The 24,242-nt window shown below is 51.2% G+C and overlaps 1 protein-coding gene and 1 long non-coding RNA gene across 2 annotated transcripts in view; one reads left to right on the top strand and one right to left on the bottom strand.

Annotated features, from left to right (window-relative positions):
• Positions 1-1,238: 1,238 nt before the first annotated feature.
• Positions 1,239-4,162, top strand: LOC130253130 (uncharacterized). The gene is made up of 2 exons (XR_008840520.1): positions 1,239-2,415; positions 2,467-4,162. It is a non-coding gene; the product is annotated as an uncharacterized LOC130253130 (long non-coding RNA).
• A 1,555-nt stretch (positions 4,163-5,717) lies between these two features.
• Positions 5,718-24,242, bottom strand: part of SLC16A2 (solute carrier family 16 member 2) — a 37,172-nt gene continuing 18,647 nt past the window's right edge. The window contains exons 2-6 of the mRNA XM_056491445.1: positions 15,187-15,331; positions 10,520-10,982; positions 10,015-10,158; positions 9,343-9,571; positions 5,718-7,812 (exon numbers count right to left, since the gene is read on the bottom strand). Coding sequence (XP_056347420.1) covers positions 7,592-7,812; positions 9,343-9,571; positions 10,015-10,158; positions 10,520-10,982; positions 15,187-15,331 — 1,202 coding nt within the window. The 3' untranslated portion in view covers positions 5,718-7,591. The remainder of the gene's footprint in view (positions 7,813-9,342; positions 9,572-10,014; positions 10,159-10,519; positions 10,983-15,186; positions 15,332-24,242) is intronic.

Here is a 24,242-nt window from a genome sequence, read left to right as displayed (position 1 = left end):
GTGTCCTTTCCATCCCCTGGATGTCCCTCCATCCCTCTCTTCTTGTCCCCTCCATCCCTCTCAGGTGTCCCTTGTCCCCTCTCTGGGTATCCCCTCCATCCCCTGGGTATCCTTTCCATCCCCTGGATGTCCCTCCATCCCTTCTCTAGATGTCTCCTCTATCCCCTGGCTGTCCCTCCATCCCTCTCAGGTGTCCCTTGTCCCCTCTCTGGTGTCCCCATGGATGCACAGCCCACTTTTCCTCCCCCTTCCCCCACAACTTTCCAACCATCCCAAGATCATTTTTCTATCCAGCCAAAATTCCCACTTTTCCTGGTGAGTGTTTCCCTCTCTCATTCCCTCCCCTTGCCCTGTCCCTGCTTGCACAGCACACACTCCTCTGCAGGAGCTCCCTGCTGTGCTCTCATTCCCTTTTCATCTCTGTTTACCATCTCTTATCTCCTGATGGTTTCTTTTTTATTTTTTTTAAACACTATTTGCAGTAAATATCACCAACTTGAAAAAGGGTTGAGGCGCACGTTAAAAAAAAAAAAAAAAAAAAAAAAAAAGAGAGAGTTATACAAAATTAATGCAGGTGTCAGCTTTCATCTAATGGCAATTAAAGCACCTGATATAAACAAATCATTAATAGAAAAGCCTGGAGAAAAGCTGTGTTTTCAGTAGCTCACAGCCTCTGCAACCTCACTCATGACCCTGATCTTTCCCAACCTTCATGACTTCTCTTATTGACAAAAATGATTAATTCTCCTGTGACCAGGAGGTACCTGGAAGGCCTCATCTTGCCCCTCAACCACTGCCAAGTGGAAAAAAATAATAATAATGAATCTCTAAAGCAGCCCTGGTGCTGTGGCTGAGTGAGGCCCCCATGGGGTGAAGATGCTGCAGCCCCTGGAGATGCTGGGTGGTGAAATCCAGACCCAAAACTGGTCCCAGGGGAGTGGAGAACAGCTCCAGGCTCATCCTCAGCACCTCTGGGCACCCAGATGCTCTCAGGGCTGGATTTTAAAATCGTTTTTACTTCTAAATAAGTGGGACAAGGACTTTCAGCACTCCCAGCTGCCACCAGCTCAGGGAACATCTCCCCCATCAGGTTCCAGGAGCTGGGCTCTGCCTTTCCTCAAGCTGCATCAAACACTTCATAAAAATCATTTTCTTGCCTCTCCAGCCCCTCTGGAGAGTTGGCAGCATCTGGGAAAGCTGCTAAGAACCATGAGGAGAGACCTGGCAAAACACAGCAACAAATCCCTTTTATTTTTTTTTTTAACTGATTTATTCTACACAAATCTTTTAAACAACATTCATAAAACATTAATTACAAAAATGTGCTAATATGGGGTAGGTTTCTTTCTTTTTCTTCTTCTACTTCTTTTTTTTTTTTTTTTTTTTTTTTCAAATTCCAACTATCAGAAATTCACATTTTGAAAGGACAGGCATACTTTTAAGAGACACATTCACTTTACTTCCAGATACAAAATTGTGAGGGGTTATAAATCATTTACAAGCAGATGTAAAATAAAAGATTAAAAAAAAAAAAAAAAAAAAAAAAAAGAAAGAATAATTTGAAGCTTCAGGATGTGATTTCAGCATTGAATTGAGCAGCTGCTTTTGGACCACTGGCTCTGCTGCTCTGCCCAGGGTGCCCAGGAGCAATTTCAGAGCCACACACACTGCTCAGAGCCTGGAGCACAGCAGAAAAAAATGGGATTACAAAGCTACCAACAGTGCTGCAGCCTTTTATTGAGTCCTTCTAGTGGGCACAGACATGGAGAGGGTGCATCCCACCCCAAAAACCCATGGGCAGGCTGTTTTCCATCAGCCACAGGGCAGTGCCAGCTGGGGCAGGGCATGGCTTTGGAATCTGCTGAGGTCCTGCTTCAAAAACAACCCCCCAAAACGGCCAAAATTCAAGCCTCCACCCCAGTGCTCTTATGTGGAGCCAGCTCCAAAATCCACCCAGCTGAAAGCAAATATTTGGCTTCATCCTGCTGGATTTCAGGGCAGGGGAGGGGGGAGAAGGTAATTTCCTAATTGCCCTCAGCCTCCCCAGAAAAAAATCCTGCCTCTGGCTCCAACGGGCTGAAATGGAAACAGGATATGCTGGGAAAGTTCAGGCCTGGGGAAATTGTGTTTTTTTTTCCCAAAAGGATTGAGCAGAACAGGCTCAGCAGCCAAATCCCAGCTGGGCTCAGGCAGTTTAGCATCACCCAGCACCAGAGGAGCATCACCTCTGTGCACAAAGCTGGAAACATCTGGCACACCACCAGGAAAAATGTACAAAAGGGGCAAAAAAAGCTGAATTTCTGGGTAAAACAGCCCCTAAGTCTTGTCTCTAAAGCTGTAGGTGTGGGGAAGGGTGAGCCTTGGGGAGGAGGGTATGAAAAGAGGAGAAATTTGGAGGTACAGAAAGAAGAGAAAGTCTGGAGGTGCAGAAAGAGAAGAAATTTGGAGATACAGAAAGAGGAGAAGGTTTGGGGATACAAAAAGAGGAGAAAGTTTGGAGGTACAAAAAGAAGAGAAAGTTTGGACATGCAGAAGGAGGAAAAAAAAATTGGGGGTGCAAAAAGACTAGAAAGTTTGGAGGTACAGAAAGAGGAGAAATTTGGAGGTGCAGAAAAAGGAAAAAGTTTGGAGGTACAAAAAGAAGAGAAGGTTTGGAGGTGCAGAAAGAGGAGAAAGGTTGGAGGTACAGAAGGAGGAGAAAGTTTGGGGGTACAAAAAGAAGAGAAAGTTTGGGGGTACAAAAAGAGGATAAATTTGGAGGTACAGAAAGAGGAGAAAGTTTGGAGGTGCAGAAAGAGGAGAAATTTGGAGGTGCAGAAAGAGGATAAATTTGGAGGTACAAAGCCACATTTTGCAGAAAACAGGAGGGATTTGGTCTTTCCTCTCACTCCTGAAGGGTTTCACCACCGAGGTTCAGGGGACACTCCCAGGGCCTTGAGGGGAGCACCGAGGGCATGGCAAAATATTTGCAAAAAATGAAACTACAAAGCCCCCCTGAAAGCCTCCCAAAGCCATGATAACCTCACAGCCACCAGGACTCAAGTCCACAGAGTGGCTGTGCCAGCAGATAAAGGAGCTGGGGCAATGACACAGGGCCAGAGCTCCATCCACCTGGGCTTGCTTTCCTGCCAAAAATAAAGAAACTGCTTTATTTAAGTTTGTTACTTGCCCACAGAGCCCCTCTCCATGCCAGTTCCACCCCTCAGAGCACCTTGGAGGAGGATTTAAGGAATATTTGTCACCCACATCACTGTCCCTAAAGGTTGTAAAAAGTTTGCTTTTTAAGAAAAAAGAGCTGCTCAAATCCAAGTTTGGGGGCATAGAGGTGGAGGGAAGGGGCTGCTCTGCTTGCCTTGGCTTTCAAAACCCAGTTTTGAAATTTTGGAAAAGGAGAAGCAGAGTCTCAGCTAAAATAATCAAAAGAAAACAAACAAAATTGTGGCGTGCAGGAGCACACACACACAAGCCAGGAATGGAGAGACAGCAAAGGTCCCAGCTGGCTCTGTCCCTCTGATTCAGAGGATCTGATCCCAGCTCACCTTTCCCCAGGTGAGGATTCTTTGGCCACTGAGGGATGTGAGAGTCAGCCAGGGTTCAGAGCAGGCTGCCCAGAGCTAATTGCTCCCCCGTGCCAGGAGAGCCTCTGCTGCCAGCAGAGCATTCCCATGGCACTGCAGGGCACAAGGTCCCTGCCCAGGGCTGGTGGAGCTCCTTGAGTGGCAGCCCCAAAACCTCCTGAATTTGGGGGGTCCCCAAACCCCCCAGCACCACAGCAGACTGCAGAAGCTCTCTGCTTGGCTGGAAATTAGGATGTGGCCTTCCCACAGCTCCCACAGCAGAGAAGTGTTAGGAAACCTCAAGGCAGAGAGGCCAGAATTTGATCAATTTAAGCTCTGTGACTTTTGTGACTTGTGTTTGCCTGGCTGCAGGACCTCAGGGCAGGGCAAGCTGCAGTGAAGCAGCTCCTGCATATTGTTTCAAAGCTGAAAAAAAGCTCTAAGCCATGAATCCCAAAGCCCTGCTGCCCATCCTGTCACAAACACAACCATCCCTGGAGCCCTTCCAGCTCAGCTGTCCCCCTCCATCCCTCAGGCAGAGAGAGAGGAGTTCAACCCAATGCCTCACTCTGCAGTTGAATAAAAAAAAAAAAAAAAAAAAAAAAGAAGAAGAAAAGAAAGAAAAGACAACAAGTTGGTTTTGAACAGCCTTAAGGTAAAGATTTAAGAGCAGCCCCAGCCCAGCCCCGAGCAGGAGCTGCTGGGACACGTCCTGCTCTCTGCACACTTACATAAGGCTCTGCAAACTCCCTGGCCAAGGGCAGAAGTGGGGCCCTCACTGCTCCCTTCCACCCCTGTCCCCCCCAGGGGCTCAGCACACTCCCCTTGCCTTGCTGGCTCCCAAATCTGGCCAAGCCTGCAGTGCTGGGCTCCCCCTTCCCTCCCAGAGCAAGGCAGAGGGGCAGGAATCACAGCCTGGCACTGGCAGGGAGGGAGAGATTTGGGGTTTTAATTAAAAACAGAGTAAGAGGCAGCCCCAGAGGGGATGGGGATGTGCTGGGCTGGGACAAGATGACCCTGATGGAACAGGAGGGGCTTTGGGGTGAAGCTTTTTTAGCTTCACCCATTCCTGTCACACCAGCAGAGCCCCACGGGCTGGATTTGGGGAGCAGTGCAAGCCCTCCCTGCTGCAGCCACACAATCCCACCTCTCACAGAAATCCCTGCCAGACCCACAGCAGCAGCAGAGATCTGCCAAACAAACCCCAAATACTCCCTGCTTGTTGACACTGCCCCAACCTTTGCCCCTTCCCATCCCCACCTGTGTTTGCTGATGGGACCTTTCGTGGCTGGTGTCCAAAGCTGCACAGTTTGTCCCTGTGTCCACCAAGGGCAGGACTCTGAGCAAAGACTGAGTGTGGTTTTGGGGGCTGGGGTAGGATGAGGGGTGGCTTCCTCTGATCAAGCTGGGGTGGCCAAGAAAGCACCTCCAAATCTCCTAGAGGGTCAGAAATAAAAGCCAAGGGGAAAGATCAACATTTAGGGGGGACAGATGTGAGTACCAGAACCCCCCTGGGCTGCTCTGATGCCACTGCAGTGCTAAATGCACCAAATTCAGGCTCCTCCCAGGGCAAGGACCTTTGCAGGCACATGGAGCAGTTTAAGGCAAGGGGATTTCTGCAGAAATTTGGAATTTGAACCATAAATGTCCTCAGGAGCCAGGGAGGCTTTGCCCAGACACAAACTGGGTGCAGCCATCAGTGGGCTCTGCTGTGCAGCTGCTGCCTCAGCCCAGATGGGGTTTGGAGACAGCTCTGCTCTCTCTGAAGAAGCTGCTTCTGGAATTTAAATCTCTCCTAATCTCTCCTTTGGGGGGCATTAAGGTCCAAAACATGATTTAATGAACTTCATCAAACTCCAGTGTGAATTAATGCCCCAAAACTCGCAGAAGGAGTTACAATGAGCAGTTTTTTATTTCCCTCAACTGTCAGAGGGCTTTGAAGCTGCCCCACTGCCAAGGCTCCCACCCAAAAAGCACCACATTAATACCCTTAGCCTTAGGCTAAGTCTGGCAGATCCCAGCTGGAGCTGGGCTTAGGTGGTTCCAGCCCTGCCTCCTCCTGCAGCTCCATCTGCCTCCCGTGGCTCCCAAAACTCAGGGATGGCCCAGCAGACAATGAAATGCAGCCATGAGGGGTAAGAACAGTCATGGAAAAGCACATCCAAGCAAGAGACAAGCAGACATCTCATTTTATATCATAAACAGACACGTCACAACACACCAGGAAGTTTTCCAGCTCGTACAGGGACAGAGGGGCCACAAGAGCACGAGACCTTACAATGCATCAACCAACAGGGGTTAAAAAACAGGGCCAGAGGGACATGCAGGGTCCTGAGCCTATTATGTACAAAAGTCCCACTGCTGCCCGTGGGAGGGGCCTCCACTGAGCCCAAATTTCCACAGCACAGACGTGTCCTGGTGTCCCAAACCCCCACACTCGCCTGGAGAGCAAGGGATGGTTCCCACCACTCACATCCCTCTTCAGACACCTCAGCTTTTCAGTGGCAGGTGAACAAAAATGAAAATCTGATGGAGGATGGGTTTGCAGCCAGGATAAACGTGAGTTTTGTTTCTTGCTCTCTCCCAGGAAAAAGCTCCCCAGTCCCAGCTGCCTCCTTGCTCACACAGGGACCCAGCAGGGCAGGAGAACTTCCCTCCTCACTCATTAGCCACGCTCATTAGCAATCCCTGGAGATGATCACAGAATCATGGAATGGTTTGGGTTAGAATGAACCTTAAAGCTCATCTCATTCCAGCCCCTTGCCATGGGCAGGGACACCTTCCACTGTCCCAGGTTGCTCCCAGCCCTGTCCAACCTGGCCTGGAGCACTCCCAGGGCTGGGGCAGTCACAGCTTTTGGGCAATTTGAATTTCTACAGTTTTCTGTGATGGATTCCTGCCCTGATTCTGCTGCCACTGAGTGTGGTGGGTACTGACTGTGTGATTTCCTTCACTCTCCCTGCCCCCTGCATCAGCACTGACCACTGACAACACACAGCCAACAGTTAAATGCTACTGGGGCTGAGCAACCCTTTGGAAAACTGGGACTCCCCACCATGCTTATTGCTGCACAATACACAACTGGCTCCCCAAAACAGCACCCTGTGCCCTGAGCCAGCAGGGAAGTCACATCCCAGCACAGAGCTGACACAGGGCTCAGTCCCAGCCCTCAAAGCCACCAAAGTTCCCATTTTGGTGGCAATCCCAAGGATCTGGCCCCACAGAGCCAGGCACTGTGGGCTCTACAAGGAGCTGCCCCTTCTCTCTTGCAGCTCAAAAGCCCAAATCATGAATTGCTGGGTGGGAAAACGGAGGTGGAAAGCGGCCAAGGGAGCTGCTGGTCTCATCCAGGCGTTTTTAAGGCATATTTTGCAGGAAGGGTGTGCTCCTGTGTGACTCCCATGGCTGGAGCCAGCTGAGCTCCCTGTCATCCCAGCTGCAGCTCCCTGGGGGTGTGGGAGAGCAGCGGGAAAGGAGGAAAGAAGAAGATGAAAGCGGGACTGGCTGACATTTATTTGGTTTGTGCATCAGACTAAAGCAGCGTTTCCTCCTTCGGATCTCTGGCTCCAGAACAGCTCCAGGTGCTGGACGGGGAGGGGGCTGTCTCACTTGGATGTGACACCCCAGTGGCACTGGAGGAGGAGGAGGATGGACAGCTGCATGGTTCAACAAGTTCCATCCGTGGCCTGCTTGGAAAAGGCATTTATTAGCTGTAAACCTCTGTGGTGATGTTTAGAAAACCAGGGAGAGGAGAGGGAGCTCGATCAAGTTTGAATCCTGGTGAGAGCTCTCCTTTAGAAAAACGCTTAGAGGAGGGGGATTTAAAAAAAAAAAAAAAAACAACAACAAGAAACGGTGGCTTTGAAACCAAAACTGTCCCAAAAAAAAAAAAAAAAAAAAAAAAAAAAAGATTTCTGCGCGTTTTCTCCTTTACAAACGTAGTGCATCTGCAACCAGTGGGAATCACGGTCCGTCGGGGGCAGTGCTGGGGCCGCGGGGAGGCTGCTGGTGTCCCCGCAGGGCTGGCAGGGCTGTCACATGTGTGCCTCGGAGGCCGGGCAGCCCGGCAGCAGCTCCCCGTTCACCACCGCCTCCGAGCCCAGCATCTTGTCCTTGCCGCCGTCCAGGCGCTGCTTCCTCAGCATCCTCTGGTGCACCAGCGGCACCACGGAGAGCACCAGCCCGCCGATGATGGGCGGCACCCCCGCGAAGTAAAAGGCAGCGTCGTAATTCCCAAAATAATCGTTGAGGTATCCTGCGAGAGAAGTTAGAGCCTCTTTAGTCTAATGAGCTGAGCTGCTTGTTCCCTCGTCACACACCAGATTCGGGGAGATTGGGGTTTTTAAGTAATCTTTTTTTTTTTTTTAATTTTATTTTTTTTTCTGCGTTTCTTGGGAGTTTTTACGCCCTGGATTCTGGGATGTGTGCAGCCAAGGCTGTGTACCAAGGGAGGAGGAAAGCCCCAGCCATCCTTCCTGTTTCACCAGAACAGGACACAGTCGGCACATCCCAGACAATCCCAAACGCAAGCTGGGACGTGCTGGACCCAGCACTTCTTCCCAGAGGCTTCCCAGCCAGGAGGCAATGGGAAAAGTGGGCAGGGGCTGCTCCTCTGCTGCTTGCCTCCATCTGGAAGCCCTGCCCTTCCTTATGGATATTGGATCTCCAGTTACAAACAATAGCCAAGCCTTTAAAACCCAGCATTTGTCTGGCAAGTTCCAACCCAGCCAGGCATCCTTGGAGAATAACACATGGCCATTGACCAGCGCTGGGAAATCTCTCTGAGTGTCTCCTGATGTGTTCCCTGGGGATCAGGCTGATGCAAAGGGCCCCTGCACCCAGCCAGCCCCCTCAGGGGACGTGGGGCAGCACCCTCAGTGACAGGGCTGTCCCCATGTTCCTCCCTGAGGGTGCTGCAGTGAACTTTGCTGCCGGAAGCAGAGAGATTGGAGATTCTTATCCAGCTTTGGCTTAGCACTGCTGGTGCTGAGGTCCTGCTGCTCAGGGCAGCTCTGGCAAAGCCCTGGCTGTTAAGGGCGTTGGGGTCATTGCTGTGCTGCAACACAGACACAGGTCTTGTGGAGGCTCCATCTCCAACTTCTATTCCATCTCAAAGGACTTCTAGAAAAGCTTTATCTGCCAATTTTTAGCTCAGCTGCAAATAGAAATCACTTAACGTGACCTTGGCTCAGTGATCACCTTCCATCAGCCTTGAGAAAAACCCTGAGATGCCACAAGAGGTGACATGGAGTGATGCCACCCCCATTCTCCAACCTCCACCAGAAACTCAAACCTTTCTGGTCTCACACCAAAACACCACCTTGGGTGAGAACTGCCAGCACCACATGATGTGATAAACCAGAAAACTCAAACCCTTCTGGTCTTACACCAAAACCCCACCTTGGGTGAGAACTGCCAGCACCACATGATGTGATAAACCAGAAAACTCAAACCCTTCTGGTCTTACACCAAAGCCCCACCTTGGGTAGAGCTGCCAGCAGCACATGATGTGATAAACCAGAAAACTCAAACCCTTCTGGTCTCACACCAAAACCCCACCTTGGCTGAGGCTGCCAGCACCACATGATGTGATAAACCAGAAAACTCAAACCCTTCTGGTCTTACACCAAAACCCCACCTTGGGTGAGAACTGCCAGCACCACATGATGTGATAAACCAGAAAACTCAAACTCAAACCCTTCTGGTCTCACACCAAAACCCCACCTTGGCTGAGGCTGCCAGCACCACGTCCCTCCCAGTGCTGGGTGCTGGTGGTGCCACCAACCTGCTATGGGCGTGCCTGCAGTCATGGGCACGGCCATCAGCCCCATGAGGTACCCTATGGCCTGGGATGCCTGCATGGGCCCCACCAGCTCGAAGGCAATGGGGGCCATGATGGTGGTGAAGAAGCCGTCGCAGAGGCCGAGGAAGAGGCAGATGACAATGACGCCCTCGAAGCCTCGGCACTGGGGGATCATCATGCACAGGAGGCCCAGCAGCATGAAGGATGCCACCTGGGGAGACAGAAGTGGGGATGGGCATCAGGAAGAGGCACTGAGCGGGTCAATGTCACTGCTGCCTCCCCCGGACCCAGCAAAGCCATCCAGCTGCTGCTGCTGTCTCGGAGAGGCCCTTAAGAATAACCCTTTAAGAAGGGTTAAGAAGGATTAGCTGCTGGATTAGCTGCTAGATTTCAGCAGTTTGTTCTTCAAAAACCACAAGGAGGTGAAAGGGTGTCAGGAGTTTGGGTAGAGTTGCCACCAAGAAGTCTGACTGCTGAACAGACACCAACCCTTGGGTCAAGAGTGTAGCTCACACATTGTGTAGTAAATTTTGTTCCCTCACAGCAATGGTTTGGGGTTGACAGATATTAAGCAGAGTGTGGACACCAATGTAGAGATCCCATCCCTGCCCTCTGGCTGGCCAGCAGCTCCCTGGAGGGCTGGGCACTCCTTACCTGCAGGTAAATCTTCTTCAGCCCGGGAATGCAGTCGCCAATGCGTCCCGAAACCAGGCGCCCCAGCCCCGACATGGCCCCCAGGCAAACCAGCAGGATCCAGTCCTTCTTGGTTTCCTGAAACCGCTTCTCCACGTACTTGACCTGGGATGGAGGGAAGGACACAAGGGTGTGAGGCTGCAGTGCTTTGATCCCTCCCATCTCCCCAAAGATGATGAGATTTCCTGCAGAGAGCTCACAGATTTGGGGTGGTTGTGTGACCCTTGTGCTGACCTGCACCCTCCACCCACCCCAAACCCAACAGCCCCTTCCTCTCCTGCTGCTGGTCCTTAGGAGCACTGGGAAGTGCTGGCACAGAGAGGACACACAAAACCACATCCATCACTATTCCTGCTCACAGCATGTAGCAGGAATTTGGCTTCGAGGGTTTTGCCGCTTCTTTGCCGCCCCTCCTGTCCATCCCCACCTTCCCACCTCCTTTCCCCCTTCCAGCCCCAACTCTCACCAGGTTCATGTAAGGTACGAGGTATCCCAGGACAGCAGTAGCAATCCCAAAAGCCCAAATCCTGTAGGTCTTCCTCCTGAAAACCCTCAGGTTGAAATACTTGCGGGTCTGGGCCCAGCACTGCTGCCTCACGCTGCGGCTGCCCAGCTTGTCGTGCCCGTCGTGCTGGGAGTCACAAGACGGCGTCAGCATGGGCCGGTAGGTCATGGCCAAGAAGATCTGGATGAACATTAAGGCACTGAGTACTTGGAAAGTGTGTGCCAGCCCGATGGCACCCCCGACCATCTTCAGGAAGAAGGGCAGCGGCACGGAGATGAGGCAGCTGCCGCCGGCCACGATGCCGTTGGCCAAGCCCAGGCGGCGCTTGAAGTAGTGACCAAGGATGACCAGCGAGGGCTGGAAGGCGAAGGAGCTGCCACAGCCAAAGAGGATCCCATACGTGAAATAACGAACTTCCAGCGACCTGGTGGGAGGGAAACACACGGAGTGGGGACCTGCAGAGACCCGGGACTCGCGTAGCGCAGCCTGACCTGCGGGAGCTCAGTCCCTCAGCAGAGCAGGGATAATCCTCACCTCACAGCTGGCACACGGCATCAGCAGAATGGCATGGAGCTGGGAAGTGCTTTCTGCCACCAGGAGAAGGCAGCAGCCAACCTGGTCTCCTTGGGAAGCTGACCTTACTTCAACTTATTTACTTCAACTTATTTACTTCAACTTATTTACTTCAACTTACTTACTTCAACTTACTCCAACTTCAACTTCCTTCAACGTGTCACGAATGTGTCTCACTTCAACGGTTCTTAAATTACAGCAAGCAAGTTTTTCTAAGGTAGGGATATTTTTAGCTAGAAATCCTTTTAATTTTTCCACTGAAAGGACTAATTGAAAACATTCTGCACCCGGTGTTTGGAAGCTGAAGGCACCAACCCTGCTGGTTATGGCACGCAGGAAGGAAATGTGGTGTTTCTGCCCAGGCTCCAGGCTGGCTAATTAAGCTCTTCTTCTTTAAGCTCCTCTGGGAGCTTAAATTAGACAGTTAATAGATGCCATTTATACCTAACATTGGTGGCTGCACTTGAGGAGGGAGTGAAGTGGCTGCTCTGCAGAGCAGATGGAGAGTCCTGAGAGCCCTTGGAAGGAGCTGCTTCCCAGTTTTCCCAGCAGAGGCAGCTGCCAAAGGAGCCTGGATTCAGGCAGCACACACAACCTGTTGTGTTCCTCTCCAGATGAAGGAATTTTTTTTTCCTCCCCATGGCGTGCATCCAGCTGCAAAGGTCTGCCATGGGATACTGCACGGGAGGAGAGTGTGGGGAAAACCTTTGGGCAGCTCAGGCTCCAACCCTTGGAGCAAGACTGAGTGCTGCTCCCAAAGCAAAGTGAGCAGACAGCAGCCCACACCTACCAGAGCAGCTGGAAGTTGGGAAAACCTTTACAAGCACATCATTCCTTCCATCACACACACCCCTCCTGCCTGCCAAGCAGAAAGCAGAACACGGTCGCCGTGCCTGACGGCTCCGAGACAAATGACTGTCAGGAAAGGCAATTTCCATCCACTCCAGAACAAAACCACATCAGAAGCCCCCTCTGTGGGAGCCAGGCGAGCAGCTGGGCTTTGTGGGCCATGCCTGACCTCCCACAGACCAGCCCTGGTTTGGGCACAGCAGCCCTGGTGCTGCAGCTGAGCTGATGTGTTGGATAAGTGGAGACAAATGCCACGGCTCCCATCTGCTCAGACACCCCTGCATGAGCAGGGGCTCCTTTCAGAGGAGACAGCATTCTTAAAGAGCCAGGATTTCCCAGCTGCTCACTGGGGATCAGCCAGCTGCTGTCTGCTGGGAAGGGTGGCATTGGGATTGTGAGGGTGCCAATGGATCATTGCTTTTCCTGGGACAAGGAGACTCCATTGACCTCCTCTTGTTTCCAGCTCTCAGTGGGAACAGCCCTGGTGTCTTGGGTTGCAATACAGGATGTGACAGAAATGTGGATTCTGTCCCCATCTGTTAACCCAGCTGGGGCAGTGCCCCTGATCTCCTGGCACACATTATCTGCTCATGGGCCATCTTTAAACCAGCTGGGCAATCATCTTTATCTTCCCACAGCCCATCCTCCCTCCAGGAGATATCTCCTGTTCATGGCCACTGAGTCCCAGGGCATGACTGATAAAATTCCATCATCCCACTGGGAGATGCTCCAGCCAGGGGAGGAGCCAAGCCTTTCCTACCCAGATAAAAACTGACATTTTGGACACCAAGGCACCTTCTTTCCACTGGATTCCAGAGGAAAACCAGACCTTTCCACATCATCCCTGCACCTTCAGAGGAAACTGCACCTTCTCCAGGAGCACTGCTCCAGCTGAACCACATCTGCCCCTGCAGGAGGATGCAGCCACCATTGAATGGGACTGTGCCAACACCCTGACTGACTGACGGGTGTCAGCTTGGATTCTGACTCTGGCAGGGCTGGGATTGTTCTGTGTAATACTGCATTTCTATTTTAATTTTCCTAGTAAAGAACTGTTATTCCTAATTCCCATCTCTTTGCCTGAGAGCCCCTTAATTTCAAAATTATAAAAATTTAGAAGGAGGGGGTTTACATTCTCCATTTCAAAGAAAAGCTTCTGCCTTTATTGACAGACACCTGTCCTTCAAACCAGGACACCTGGTTTTCTTCTTGCTGGCAGAAATTTGGATGATTCCTCTGTTCAGGAATAACTGGGCAGAAATTGTGGAGAGAAAGGAGAAGTAGATGAAAGGGGACCTTTACTGGGATTTCTCTTGTGAGCACACAAAGTCTCTGGTGGCTTGAGCTGGGTACAAGTGCAGGAGACACCTCAGAGCAAGGCAGCAGAGAGGAAAAGCCTGGCATTGACCCCACCAGCCTCCCCCAGAGCTTTGCTTTTCATATTTGGTTTCTTTAGTTGTTTTCATGCAAAATTCCCAATGTTTTGAGACAAGAGGCACTGAGCCTGTCTTGCCACACAGTCTTGGTGGCTCAGAGGGTTTTTGGAACAGCTCAGTGCAGTGCTGGGAACTGCTGCTCCTCCATTTGGACAAAACAAACCCATTTTAGAGAAAGGAGGAGATAAAGGGGGGATGAGCCTTGATCCAGCTCTGCCTGAGCCCACCAAAGGCAGTGCTTGCATCACAGGGGAATCATCCCCAGCTGTGGTGGAGGGACTTGGCAGGAGGGACCAGAAAAAAGCTTCTCCATTGTTCTGGGAGAGCTGGAGCCACAAGCCCTGAGTTTCAGGAGCAGCACCATGGGGATGGAGCCCTGCCAAACCCCACAGGCTCCCAGCCCTGCTCCAGCCCTGCTCTGCCATCACAGCTTCCCTCGCTGAGGTCCAGCTGCACAGGGGCTCCTCTCTCCCTTTAAAGCAGCCAGAGGAATGTGGTCTGAGAGTGAGAGGCAGGAAATGGGGATTTCAGCCCTGTAGCTCTCCTGGAAATGATATTCCTCTCTGCCTGTACTGTTTGATTTTTTATTTTTTTTTTTTTTAAAGCCCAACACAACAAGTCCCTGGCAGCTGAGCCTTTTTTCTTCACACAAACATTTTACAATGGGGGGGAGAAAAGTCCAAGCTCAGTTGATTAGAAGGAAAGCAGGATTACATTGGAAGCTCCTGTGATATCCATGCAGGGCACAGCTTCCCTCAGGACCCACTGCACCTTCTGCTATTATTTTTGGGAACTGTGATTCCTTTCACACTGCTGCCCAAGATGGTTTTAACAACCCAAAAATCCCATCTGCAATTGGCCACAGTCCTGGGGGCTTTGTCTGGGCATCAGAAGTGACATGATCCCACAGATGAGGGCTTGGGGATCCAGGGAAACAGGGTTGGGATGAGCACAAGGATCCCCTCACCAGGAGGAGCACAGTGCAGGCAAGCTGCCCTCTGGAAAACTGGTGTGTGTTTGCTTTGAAAACCCACTCCTTGAAGCATTTTAATTAAAACAATATTGATTTTAACTGAAATCCAACCCAATGCAATGTTTTTATTCAGAACAAGTGGGGCAAATGCTGCTTTGGAGGTGTCTCCATGGAGCCTCTGAGACTGTGTTTAATAAGTGCCACATAAATTACCCCAGAGCTGACCTCTTTTTGCTCCCACAACCATTCCAACCCTGATTCCTGGGCTGGAAAGACACACAAGGTACACCTGCCATCCAAATGCACACTTCTGCCAGCAGAAATTCATGGCATGGAAAACAAGGAGCAGCAGTGGCCCTGCTCTGCCAGGGCAGGAACACCACAAACTGCTCCAAACCCTGTCTGCCTTCCCCTCCCTGTCTGCCCTGCACAGAAACTCCCTCTTAGCCATAATCCACCAAATATTATTTTAAGCATTCATTTACTTTCAGCACCAAATGTGAAAATGGTTGCAAAGGAGAACAGTTTTCCTCTGTGAGAGGCACACCAACCTCTCCTGCTGCTTTAAAGATAAAATGAGGGAAATCTGCTGAAATCCCAGCAAACAGAGGAAAACTCACTCTCTTTCCACCCAAGGGCACAGTTTGGAGCTGAGCACACATTGCAGGGATGCCAGGTCTCCTCTCCCAGGGATGGGGCCCACCAGCTTTGCCCAAAAGGCAGCAGCACCGTGCTGGCAGGGCACAGGGAGGAAGAGGAGCCCTGCCAGGAGCTGGGTGCCCCCTCCCCAGCCCTACCTGGTGAAGGAGCTGCAGAGGAGGCCGATGAAGGCGATGGTGGCTCCCATGGCCGCCGTGGTCCTGCAGCCGATCCGGTCCGTGAAGATGCTGACGATGGGGGAGCAGAAAAAAATCATCCCCATGGCCAGGGAGCCAACCCACGCTGGGGAGAGAGAGCAGAAAGGGGCTGGTCAGGGTGGGGCACCCAACAGGGGAGTCAGGCAAGGAGTTTGAAGGTGCCTGGGCAGAGAGGCAGCCCCACCAGGCAGGTAATTAACAGTGCTGTTAATTAATAGTGCAACTCATAAATGACACAGAGAGCTGGGGATGCTTGGAGCATGGACAGGTTTTTTCCCTGCATTGCTCTCTGCTGGGTTCCTGTGTCCCAGGGAAGCCACCAAGTTTCAAAGTTCTTTGCTGCACCCCATTGATGCCACTCCAGGAATTTCCACAGCCAAACCCCCCCTGAGCTCCTCCAAGCCCTTTGCTGCCCAGATTTGGCTCAGGAGAGTTTCCCATGCTGATTTCCAGCCCACTCACCCAGCCCTCACCTTCCCCTCTCCCCATGGTCAGTGAGGATGAAGCTGATGGACACACATTTATCCCAGGCTAAATTCCACCCCTGACCTTGCCAGGCAATGCCCTGTCTCCTTCCAGCCCACTCTGGAGAAAACCACTGTCTGTCTGTCTGTCCATCTTTTTGTTTTAATTATTCACAGATTTTTTTTCAGTCCATCATAGAACTGTTAAGGTTAGAAAAGCCTTTTAAGATCCTCAAGCCCAACCATTCCCCCAGCACAGCCAAGCCCAGCACTACCCCAAATTCCCAAGGGCCACATCCACATGGCTTTTAATTCCCTCCAGGGACTACAATTCCATCCTGCCCTGTGCCAGTGCTTAACCAGCCTTTTAGTGAAGAAATTTTTCCTAATATCCAACCTCAATCCCTCCTGGCACAACCTGAGGCCATTTCCTCTTGCCCACCATCTTCTCCCTGCCCTCCACCTTCTCCTTTTAATGGTTTAGGTGACTATTTTGGGGAGGAAATGCAGGATTTCAAGAAAAGCAATGTGGTGAGGAAAAGAATTTCAGTTCTGACAGCCCTGAGGAGAAGCAAGAGGTCCCCTGGGGGGTGTGTGGGGCAGAGCAGGATGGACAAAGGGACAAGGGGCCCCCAGCCCTACCTGGCTCCAAAGTGGGGGGACCTCCTGGAGCATCTCCAAGCTCCAGGTGCCAGCTCTGGGCTGCCAAGCTCTGGGCATGTGGTCCTTTTACCTTTTTTTTTACCTCTTTAAGAGTTTGTTTGGGTTTTTTTTTTTTTTTTTTTTTACCCAAGCCAAGGGCTCTACAAACCTTTTCATCACAGCCTTGCATAAAAACAACCTCATGGTCCTTCCAGAGCTGTGAGATCTTCAAAAAATAGCCAGGTCCCTATTAAAAGCAAATCCCAGCTATAGAACAACCTCTCCAACCTCTTCCCTTCACAAAAGGACCACACAAAGAAGCCCTCCCCAGGCTGGGAAGAGCTGACCCTTCCAAATTAATTACAAGTTCACAAGGACCCAATTTACTGCAAAATCTCCTTTAATAAATGCAGAGTGGGTGCAATAAAATGAAAAGCAAGGGCTGGGCAGGACTGGCTGGGCTCTGGTCTCTACTCCAGGCAAAAAGATGGAACAAGGGGAAGGGAGAGGGAGAGGACCCCCCTCTCTCCAGCTGATTTTCTTGGTTATAAACACAAGGCACAGTGCAAGCAAAGTCCCTCTAATAGGATTAGGTGGCACAGATCCAAAGAGGCGTCCAAAACAGCTCAGAGAGGGGGTGAGGGGTGGGAGCCACGCCAGGGTGGGAACGGCTCGTTAAATGGGATAATGCACTTCCAGAAATGTTCCTTCTACTCCAGCCAAGGCAGTAAAAACGTTAGATGGCCCCATCATGTTTGAAGTTTGTTATTTTTGGAAATTACTTTAAGAAACGCGGAAATAAAAGCATAAAGCAGAGTATTAAATTTAAAGGGGCAGATTCGGATCTTAATAACCCGGGGATTTACATGCAAATAGGCAGGATCAATCTCTGGCCCCAAAAATGCACACTCACCTGCAGAGATCAAAGCAAACCCAGGGCAGGAGGCTCAGCAATGGGTGTTTAAAAGCTCCTCCAGCTCTGGGTTTGTAAAAAAGGAGATATCTCTCAATTAAAATTGGTAAACACACCAAAAAAAAAAAAAAAAAAAAAAAAGAAGAGTCCCGTGGCAAATTGCTCTACCTTAGAGAAAGGGCTTACCACAAGCAATGAATAAAAATAGGCTTGGGAAGAACATGCAGTTAAAATTAGTAAGAACAATAGCCTGACTTCCAGAGCGGGGTTTTGTCTTCCCAGCGAAGCCCCGGGACGCCGGGAGGGCTGGGCGAGCTCCAGGGCTGGGAGGAAACCTCGGCAAAATCGGGGGCTGGGGAAAAAACACCTCAGTGCTGGCTGGAATCCCACCCCCGAGAGTGGGTGCAGAGTTTTATCCCCTGCTTTATCCCCAGTGGTCTCCTGGGTTGGAGGGAAGTCGTGGCACGAAGGTAAAAGTTGGGGAAGAAGAGTTCAGGTGAAGCCTAACCCCAACCTGCTCCTTTGGACAAGTCCTTGGATCAATTCCAGGGAAAAAAAGGGTTTATTTTTGGGAATCTGTGGTGTTGAAGACTCTCCTGGACTTTTCTGGATGTGAAAGGCAGACACAGCCATTCCTCCAGTGGAAACCAGGCAGGGCTCAGCACCTTCCCTCCTACTCCCTTTTACAGGAGTTACCTCTTGATTCAAAGCCACAGGAGAAGAAAAAAAAAAAAAAAAAAAGAAGAGAGGAATTTTCATTTCTGATTTCCAGAGGGTTTGAATGGGATGGTTAATTCCCACCCTCTGTGGCTGATAAGCTGGGCGAGATATGGAAACACAGACAGGCCCCCACATGAGGCACAGCCTTATCAAGCAGCTCCTGAAAGAAGCTGTGGAGAGAATCCAGCTGAGGATGGGGCTGGAAGGAGCTCAGGAGCTGCCAGGACTTTGACAGGGATCGGGTTAAGACTTGATTTGTGTTTTAGGGTGCTGTGAGTCCAAGCAAAGCAGCAGCTGGAGGGGCTGGTTTTGGAGCTGGGTGTCCTGGCTGGTGACAGGGGTGTCTTCAGAGAAACCAACCTGGCTGATGACATGCAAGAAACACAAAATGCTTCAGAAACCATATTCTTAGATTTAAAAAAAAAAAAAAAAAAGCATTGAAGCGCTCTGGTTTTGGTAAGGGGAAAGGCACGTGAATTCTGATTTTTGGGTTGTTGATACTAGAGGTGAGTCAAGGTGTCACCAGCCACTTTCAGAGCTGCTGGGACCTTCCTGCTGGTCCTGGGGATGCTCTGGGGTAGGGGAAGAGCTCAGTGTGGGGCTGGTGCTGCTTTGCTGGAGCAGAGTTGTTGACCAAGGAGAATATTCCACCAGCAGCTCTCACACAAGGGGAAAAGCTCCAGATGAAGCTCCACAAATTCTTCCTTCCCACCCTGACATAACAAAGCTGGTGGCTGATCCAAAGCAATGGGCAGGGAATGCAGTGGTTGAAGATCTCCAAGGGGAGCAGTGATGCAGGAGTGTAGGAGATCACAGAATGATAAAATCAGAAGGCTTTGGGTTGGAAGGGACCTTAAAGATCATCCAGTTCTACCCCCTGTCATGGGCAGGGACACCTTCCACTATCCCAGATTGCTCCAAATCCCATCTAGCCTGGCCTGGGACACCTGAGCTGTTGCAGTAGCATGGCCAGGATGATCCATCCTCCCCAGCCCCCCTCACCCTGGGCTCAGGACAGAGTGAAAACTGCTGAGCTGACCCACTTGCCCACCAGCCCAACACCACCAATGTGCCCACGGTGGAGGAGGGACCAGAAATGCTTTGGTCACCTTCTCCCCCTCCACCAGTGGGTGACAAAGCTGCTGTGGCAGAGGAGGATGGGCACATGGGGGCTGGGGGGCTCAGCCCCCCTGCAGTGGGGCTGGTGATGCTGAGGGGTCCCTGAGCACATGTCTGTGTGTCTGTGGTGGGTCAGCACCCCCCTGGACACCACACCAGCTTGCTTTCCAGCCAGACCATCCAACAGGATGCCAAACTTCTCCTGCTGCGGGCATTTTCCTGGGAGCAGAGCAAGGTAGGAGCAGGAAGGTGAGAAAGGAAGAAAATCTCACCACTCTGAGACACAGATCCAAACCCTGCCCATTGTTCCAAAAAACCCCATTAAAAAATCAGAGTGCAGCACTTGAAGCCAAAGCCATTTGTTCCTTTAAATCCAAGCCTCCAGGGAGGAAGGGACGTTGCACTCAGCTGTGCTTCCCCGCTGACCCACATAGCCCTGGCTGGAGGGATCAAGGGCCAGGAGGTGACCTCAGATCCGCCACTGCAGGAAGTGTCTTCCCTCTTCCCGTGGCTTCTCCCGCTCCCAGCTGGGCCAGGGATGGGCCAGCAAGGCCAGGGCCACCTTCCCCTGGCACCTGGTGCTGCTCAGAGACAGCAGGCAGGCAAGGGGAACTCGCCTCCTGAATAAATCGCTTTTTGGCTCGCTGCTGCCGCCGTGACAAACCTCACTGTGCATCTTCACAGCCCAAACTGGAGTTTTGGGAGCAGCCTCGTGGCCATTCCCCACTCAGTGGGGCTCCCACAGCACATCTGGAGTGAAACCCAGCAGCTGTTTCACCCTTCAGGAGGGATTTGCGTCATCCCCTCGTGCTCCACACCCCCTGCGGGCTGAGCTGCTCCCAGCCAGGGATGGGCAAGGCTTAAACAAAGGCAGGTGGGAAAGTCAGAGCTGAAAAAGCCACCACCATGCACAGAGGGGTGGGGAAGTGAGCTGGGGAGCAGCAGAAAGGAGCTGGGGAGATTGAAACTGAAGCTGGGGAGCAACAAATTGAACCTGGGGAACACCAAATTGAACCTGGAGAGCAGAAACTGAACCTGGGGAGCACCAAACTGAACTTGGGGAGCACCAAACTGAACCTGGGGAGCACCAGATTGGAGCTGAGGAGCAGAAAATGAACGTGGAGAGCACCAAATTGAACTTGGGGAACACAAAATTGAACTTGGGGAGCACCAAATTGAACCTGGGGACCAACAAATTGAAGCTGAAGAGCAGAAACTGAACCTGGAGAGCACCAAACTGAACCTGGGGAGCAGAAAATGAACCTGGAGAGCACCAAACTGAACCTGGGGAACACAAAATTGAACCTGGGGAGCACCAGGTTGGAGCTGAGGAGCAGAAACTGAACCTGGGGAGCACCAAATTGTACTTAGGGAGCAGAAACTGAACCTGGGGAGCAGAAACTGAACCTGGGGAGCACCAAACCAAAGCTGGGGAATCCCAAATTGTACATGGGGAGCACCAAATTGAAGCTGAGGATCAGAAACTGCACCTGGAAAGCAGCAAACTGAACCTGGGGAGCACCAAATTTTATCTAGGGAGCACCAAATTGAACCTGGGGAGCAGAAACTGAATCTGGAGAGCACCAAATTAGAACCTGGGGAGCACCAAACTGAACCTGGAAAGCACCAAACTGAACTTGGAGAGCATCAAATTGAACCTGGAGACCACCAAATTGAAACTGAAGAGCAGAAACTGAACCTGGAGAGCACCAAACTGAAGCTGAGGAGCATCAACATGGCCTAAAATGAAGTTGTGGAGCCCCAAATTGAAGCTGAGGAGTCTCAAACCAAAGCTGGGGAATCCCAAATTGTACTTGGGGAACACCAAATTGAAGCTGAGGAGCAGAAACTGAACCTGGAAAGCAGCAAACTGAACCTGGGGAGCATCAAACTGAAGCTGGGGAGCACCAAATTTAACCTGGAGAGCACCAAACTGAACCTGGGGAACACCAACATGGCCTAAAATGAAGTTGAAGAGCCCCAAACCAAAGCTGGGGAACCCCAAATTTAACCTGGAGAGCACCAAACTGAAACTGAAGACCACCAAATTGACAAAACAAAGACAAGGAGCACCAAAGACAAGATGAGAAGCCACAAACCAAAGTTGTGAAGCCTCAAACTGAGGCTGAGGAACATCAGACTGAACCTGGGGAGCACCAAACTGAGCCTGAGGAGCTGCAAACTGAAGGTGAGGAGCACCAAACCAACACCAGGACACACCAAACTGATGCTGAGGAGCCTCAAAATGATGCTGAGAAGCCCAAAAATGAAGCTGGGGAGCACCAAACTGAAGCTGTGGAGCCCCAAATTGATGCTGAGAAGCCCAAAACCAAGACTGGGGAGCACCAAAATTATATTGGAAGCTCAAACCAAGGCTGTGGAGCCCCAAATTGATGCTGAGAAGCCAAAATCAAGGGTGGGGAGCACCAGACTGGAGCAGCCAGGCTTCTCTGGGTGGGAGCTGGTGGGGCAGGGCATTGTGGTGGCAGCCACTGTGCATCATGTGCAGCTCAAAGCCAGCTAAACTCATTAATTGTATAGCAAGCCCTGCTTGGTACCATACCCTAAGGCTTCAGAACAAAGTCCTCCTTTATCAGGTTTGGCTGACTTTCCTCCCCACACTCCCCCCTCCCTCTGTTGAAAACAATTCCACAACAGCCTGAAAATTGGAATAAATGGAATTATTCAGAGGAATTATTCAAGGGCAGGTCTGGCTAAAGACCCTTTCAGTGCCCTGTTCATGGTGGTATGAGGAGAGGGTAAGGGAAATGTTGTAGAAATAGAAGCTCCTGCCACGATCCCATGGCCATGGATAATGCAACAGCTTCTCAGAGATCACACCCAGCAAGTGCCAATCCAGCTTTTGCCATGGGGGGAGTTTTAAAACACCAGTTTTGAACTGGTTCAGAGCACAGAGCCCTGGAGCAGAGCAGGCTGGGAATGTATTTTGCTTTAAAAACCCCCACCACACCTCTCCTGACTTTGTCTCTCTGCCTCCCCTCACTGCCAGGGACTTCTAAGAGATGATGCCCAGGCCACCTCCTGCAACCACTAAGTGACAGATCTCAGCTTGTGTGAGAGAAAAGTCCCAAAATGAGCTGCCCTAAGTAGGGGATGGAGGCAAATCTGTGGTTTTTGCTTGGCAAGCAGCAGGCACGGAGAAACCCCAGGTTTGCCCAGAGAAACTCAGTCCCAGCCACATTTTGCATCCATTTCATTCCAAACCCATAAAGCTCGACCCTGGCTGGAGCAAGATGGTGTCAGAGCTGGTTTCTGGGCTGCATCACGTCCTCCCCATCCCCAGCCTCAGCCTTGGAGGCTCCAGAGCTGCTCCAGAAATGCAAATTCTTGTGAAACCCATCCAAAGCCAACAAGGCAGCATGTGCTGTGCAGCTGAAACCCACCATGTGCCCAGGAGTTCTCTTCCCAGCACTCCACTCCACAGGCCAGGAAGGTTTTTCTCCTCTGCCTCGCCTCTGGCTTGCAATTTTTGAGGGATGATTCACCTACCACACACCAAAGTTACCCAACAGACAGGAGCTGCAGCTCCTCAACGTGGGCCAGGTCCCATCCAGATGAATTTCCATGATCTCCACACCCAAGGGGGGTGAGGATTTTGTTGCTCCAAGCTCTGCTGGTGCTGTGTGAGTCCAAGGGATGTTGGGCTGGACCATGTTTGCCCATGTCCCATCTCCCTGGTGACAGCTCAAGGCTGTCTCAAAATTCAGCTGCTGTTGGGCAGAACCAGAGCTTCCTGCAGCTCCTACCCAAACGAACTGGCAAAGATTCTTCAGAACTGGGGGGGAAAAAAACAAATCCTGGGGACGAGCATCTCCCCCCTTGACTGAGCTGTCAAACGCCTTGCCAGCCCCTGGCTGAGTTTTCATCCAGCAATTTGATGAAAAACAGAAAAGTTCCATTTTAATTGGTGAAAATTCCCTCCTCCCACCCGTGGAGCACCAATCTGTAATTAGCCTTTCATGTAAAACGATGTTTATTCCTGATGGAGTTTGTCTTGGCACAAACACACTCTCTGAAATGTGCACACATTTGAAGACTCAAACCCTGCATTTAATTCTCTGTCTGCTTGTTAATCCTCATTGTTCCCAAGCCCCTTTTCAAAACACACCCACAGGGAGAAGAAAGTATTTTTTATATATGTCCATAAAAATCTGCTTCCAGCATCAGGATGAGCACAGCACCAGCCCAGGGTCCAGCTGCCCCCAGATCCCAAACACATAGTGCCAAAACCTGATTTTATCCATCTTCTCCTTCCTTTAAAACACATTTTTCTCCCCAGCTGTGATGCCCCTCAGTGTTGTCCCTGCAGTACAACTGGAGGATGGGAGCCCTGAAGTGGGAGGATGGGGAACCCACCAACAGCACCCAGCTCTGTTTTGGAGAGCCTGCCCTCACCCAAGTCTCATGATTCCTGGGCTTAATATGGAGTGATTTGGGATTTCCACTCTCCCAGAAGCAGCCACATCTCCTAACAGAGCAGCTTGAGGCTGGACCAGCAGCCCCCAGGAGCTGCCAGCTGGGACTGGGTGACCAGAGCAGAACAGATCAGATCAGAACAGATCAGATCAGGTCAGATCAGATCAGAACAGATCAGAACAGATCAGAACAGATCAGATCCCTCCCCTCTGTCCAGCTCCAGGTGCAGATGACAGTGAGAGCCCAACAGGGGGTCCTGGGTGGCTCCCAGTGTCAGGTTCTCCCATTTCCACCAGGGCAATAAACACAATATCCACCTTATAATATGAAAGGGACAGTAAAATTTTGGGGTCAGGGTCAAGGGCAATATCAGGGTTACAATTACAGTTTGGGTTAGGGTCTAGGTTACAATTTGGTTTAGGGTCAAGGGACATTGCTCTCCCCACCCTGATGCATCCTGGTGGGTTGGGGTTTCCTCCAGGCTCCTCACCTTGTGTTTTTGGGGAGAGAGTTCCCACTGCTGAAGGCAGGCAGGTTCCAGGCTGATGGCAATGATTAACTGTGGGACACTGTGGGTCAGCTCTGGCCCCAGACACCAGGGGCCTGCTGAACAGCCTCTGGAAAAGCCATGACCTGACCAAACTTCACTGGGCTTTGGCTATGATTAACCTCCTGCAGCCACTGCTGCAAGGTCACAAAGC

Source organism: Oenanthe melanoleuca, chromosome 4A (assembly GCF_029582105.1).
Source record: "Oenanthe melanoleuca isolate GR-GAL-2019-014 chromosome 4A, OMel1.0, whole genome shotgun sequence".
NCBI lineage: Eukaryota > Metazoa > Chordata > Aves > Passeriformes > Muscicapidae > Oenanthe > Oenanthe melanoleuca.
The sequence above is the reverse complement of the archived record's forward strand: the minus strand, read 5'-3'. Positions and strand labels throughout refer to the sequence as shown.